The 3,510-nt window shown below is 33.2% G+C and overlaps 1 protein-coding gene across 2 annotated transcripts in view; it reads right to left on the reverse strand.

The window, feature by feature from the left end:
* LOC101494498 (DNA topoisomerase 3-alpha) overlaps window positions 1-3,510 on the reverse strand; it is a 14,799-nt gene that overhangs the window by 2,060 nt on the left and 9,229 nt on the right. For both annotated transcript variants that reach the window (XM_073369278.1, XM_073369277.1), the window contains exons 16-22: window positions 3,193-3,245; window positions 3,014-3,113; window positions 2,552-2,590; window positions 2,061-2,139; window positions 1,201-1,272; window positions 899-970; window positions 15-149 (exon numbers count right to left, since the gene is read on the reverse strand). In XM_073369278.1, coding sequence (XP_073225379.1) covers window positions 15-149; window positions 899-970; window positions 1,201-1,272; window positions 2,061-2,139; window positions 2,552-2,590; window positions 3,014-3,113; window positions 3,193-3,245 — 550 coding nt within the window. The remainder of the gene's footprint in view (window positions 1-14; window positions 150-898; window positions 971-1,200; window positions 1,273-2,060; window positions 2,140-2,551; window positions 2,591-3,013; window positions 3,114-3,192; window positions 3,246-3,510) is intronic.

Consider the following 3,510-nt stretch of genomic DNA (forward strand, 5'->3'; position numbering starts at 1 on the left):
TCCATGTTGTCGGTCATTCCTGGAGCGTAGAGTCTGTGAAGGACAATCATTAGAAGAATGCCCTGTTTCTTGACAGTTCATACAAACTGCTTGCCTTGGGTTAGTATGATGGGCATTGCCGGTTGACGTAGTTGGTCCTCTAGGTCTTGCTGGAAAATATGGTAAGGTATAATTATTGGATTTTAATATTTATTAATGAAAAAATTGGAATGGCAGTAAACAGGTTAAAACATGTATTCTATTCTCTCACTGACTTGTGACCACAATTGTCTAAAACTCTTTTTATGCTGAATAACAAAAGAAAGAAAAATAAAAACACCCCGCATAAAAACTTGCTTAAAGGCCGTAACAATATCCATAAATTAATCTTAATATATACAACTAAATGGATTGAAGCTGTCATATATACACAGGCTACGTGATGAGTTTTTTCAGTATTAAATGCTTCAAATATTGTTTCAACCTATTAATTATCAAGAGACTAAGAAATTGATAGAAACAAAGTGTATGAAAATGAAGGAAAACATAAAAAAGGCTACTCTAAAGTGAGTTTTTCTATAAAGTGGGCAAGTAAGGCTATATACCCACATTGATTAAATTAAATTTAAAGAGCATCGCAATCTCAACTCACAAAAAATTAAAGGGTCTCAACCCAACTATATTCTGTTTTGTGAATAGAATGTGGAGGTATATATAACTAAATAACGGCCCAACTGAAGTAACCCTATATCCCTGGGAACTGTACATCGTGTACAGCTATTATCAGCAGATAAAACTACTATTAACACAATCTAACTCAACTTAACCATAGCCCTCAATATTTAATATGAAACAATAGGTACAATCCAGCTATATTACTAAAAGTGTTTCTACTAACTACTTAGCTATCCATACAGACCTGGCATGCGAGGGCCAGTGCCACATATTTCTGTCAACTGTGTAAGAATCTCGTCACAGCCACCAATGCAACCTGTAACAACCCGTATATACAAAACATAAGTGCTTAAGCTAAAAGGGTTTGAGTAGTCATCATATTACATCAAGAACCAATATTGCAAAAATTAATTTTTGCAATAGATTGTCACCAGATTAGGATTACAAAAATTTAAAGGTTCATGCATATCTTTAAAAAGTAGGGAATGTAATCTCAAAAATTAAAAAATATTAAGAAAATTCATCATAAAAAGGAGATGCACCTACCCAAATGGTTCACATCGTAGTTTGGTGGTATTTCCAGCTGTCGAAACTTGAATTGAATCCGATAAACAGGACCTATAATATAATGTTATACAATAAAAAATGAAAATAATATCTAAAACAAGACACGGAGCCAACGTCACTAAAATATAGATAAAGTGAACAATATTATTATGTGAGATATGAGAAGCATATGCAGAAAACCATGTGTTTCAACTACCTCTTGAGCTAAATATTTATATGATGAATGTAATGAATAAAAGTTACCATTTTCCTAATTACTATATTTACATAATATACTGAACCTGAACATTTTATTTTTACATAACAATACAAGCTTCTAAAACTCCTCAAACTGAGTCATAGGTCATATGAGCCACTCTTATCATAAAGATGTGAGATGTTTTTTATAGATAAAAACGTCTGTTAACATTTCTGCTTCGAAAAAATAATTCAAAGATTCTCAATTTCTCATGTTGCATATAAGAGTGAAAAAGGACTAATGTAAATATATAAAAAATATCAAAGTTGCACGAACAGTAAATACCTATAAAAATTTGGGGACGGGTGGTGAGCATATTTTAGTTCTAGATAACAAAGTTGCTCTCAATCTTTATATTCAAACCTTTTTATTAGAAAAATGGGAAAAATAAGCTTATCGTGCAATGGGTGAGCATATTCTAGTTTTACATGATAAAGTTTTGCTTCCTTAAGTTCTCACAAACTTTAAATTAAAGTCCCTTTTACTAATAACTGAGGGATAAAGAGAGAGCCAAAACCATGCATTAGCATGCAAGCAACGAATTTTTTTCTTCAGTAAGAAGCTAATTGTGTATATTAACGCAATGTATTAAGTCACAAACCGGGAGTGCAATTGCTGCAAGTATTGGTGGTCACAACCGCTTCTGATACTGATCCAGGGAGCCAGACAGCATTCCTGCACTGTTTATCGACAAAGGCATATTTATTTTAGCATCAATCATTCATGACCTAAATAAATATGACCAGCAAGGGAGAAAAACCACTTAGAACTTTCCTTTTTTTTTAAATTCAGTTAAATTGAATTCAGAGAGAGAAGACAAAAATTCGACATCTACCTGTATGAGTACTTAACTACTTGTTCTTGAGTGATGACTACAGAAAGGGTTTGAGAATTTATACATGGGTGAATGAATCAAAGAGAACAAAATTATCTTTAAAGGTTTGCGATAAAAGGGACCCAAAGGAAGAATTTGTATCCTCACTTTTTGTTTGTGCCTATTCTTTTCTCTCTTAAATATTTTTTTTATCTCATCCACCTTGTGACCTTGTGTATAACAATTGCCATAAAATGGGGTAAAAAAAGAGTACCAACCTGAGGGAACCCCAAGCATCCAACCATAAAATTGCCATCCTGGTAAATGATAATATTAAACTTTAATCAGATAAAAGATTTAAAGGACAATATCAAGATTATCATTAAGCATGCCCTCATGCACAATGTACAGAAAATATAAACATGACAAAATATACACCTGTAATTCAGGGAGATATGAATAAAATGCTTAAATCTTATGTCAACAAGATAAAACATGCCCCCCAGTTCATGTTGCAAGCCATTAAGTCCAACAACCTAACTTCCACAACTACATTCCTTCTTGACATTGTAATTGATTAATTGCCACATGATCTAGCAAAATATTGTACATTTGAGCTGTTTATTTGATTCCCAAATACTATACTCGCAAAAAAAAAAAGTCACTATAAAAATGCAGAGATTTGTTCATGGAATACAATTATTTCCATGGAAGGAAACCATGACTACATAAAAACATACTCGACTTTTCTTTAGCACCATATCTGATTCTCGGCAAAGTCCACACCGTCGAACAACTTCTCCAATTGCATTCTGCTCCTCGCCTCCAGATCTATTAGATCTGCAAGAGTGGTTGAAGATTCATAAACATTTTACATATGGAATGGAATCCATGAGGCTGGAGGTGAAAGGATAACAACCTTTCGAAAAATATTCCCATGGCTTCTAACAGTTTCACTTTATTTAATCTTGCCTGCATATATTAAGAGTTATCAATTATTGAGGATCGCATCTTCATAATCAAAAAAACTTGTTCGGATAAGATGGCAAGGAAACCTACTTATGTGAATAATCGATACCGATTAGTTTCTTCTAGCTTGCATTTTCTTACCAAAAATAATGTTGCGAATGCAAAAGATGATAACACATTTGAATTTTTATTTCGCTCAAAATCCCTCCTGCATTACCCAGGCTTGTGGAGAAAAGCCACAAGCCCAGTTAATTGCAGGAAGCATCAA

Source organism: Cicer arietinum, chromosome 5 (genome assembly GCF_000331145.2).
Source record: "Cicer arietinum cultivar CDC Frontier isolate Library 1 chromosome 5, Cicar.CDCFrontier_v2.0, whole genome shotgun sequence".
Classification (NCBI taxonomy): Eukaryota; Viridiplantae; Streptophyta; class Magnoliopsida; order Fabales; family Fabaceae; genus Cicer; species Cicer arietinum.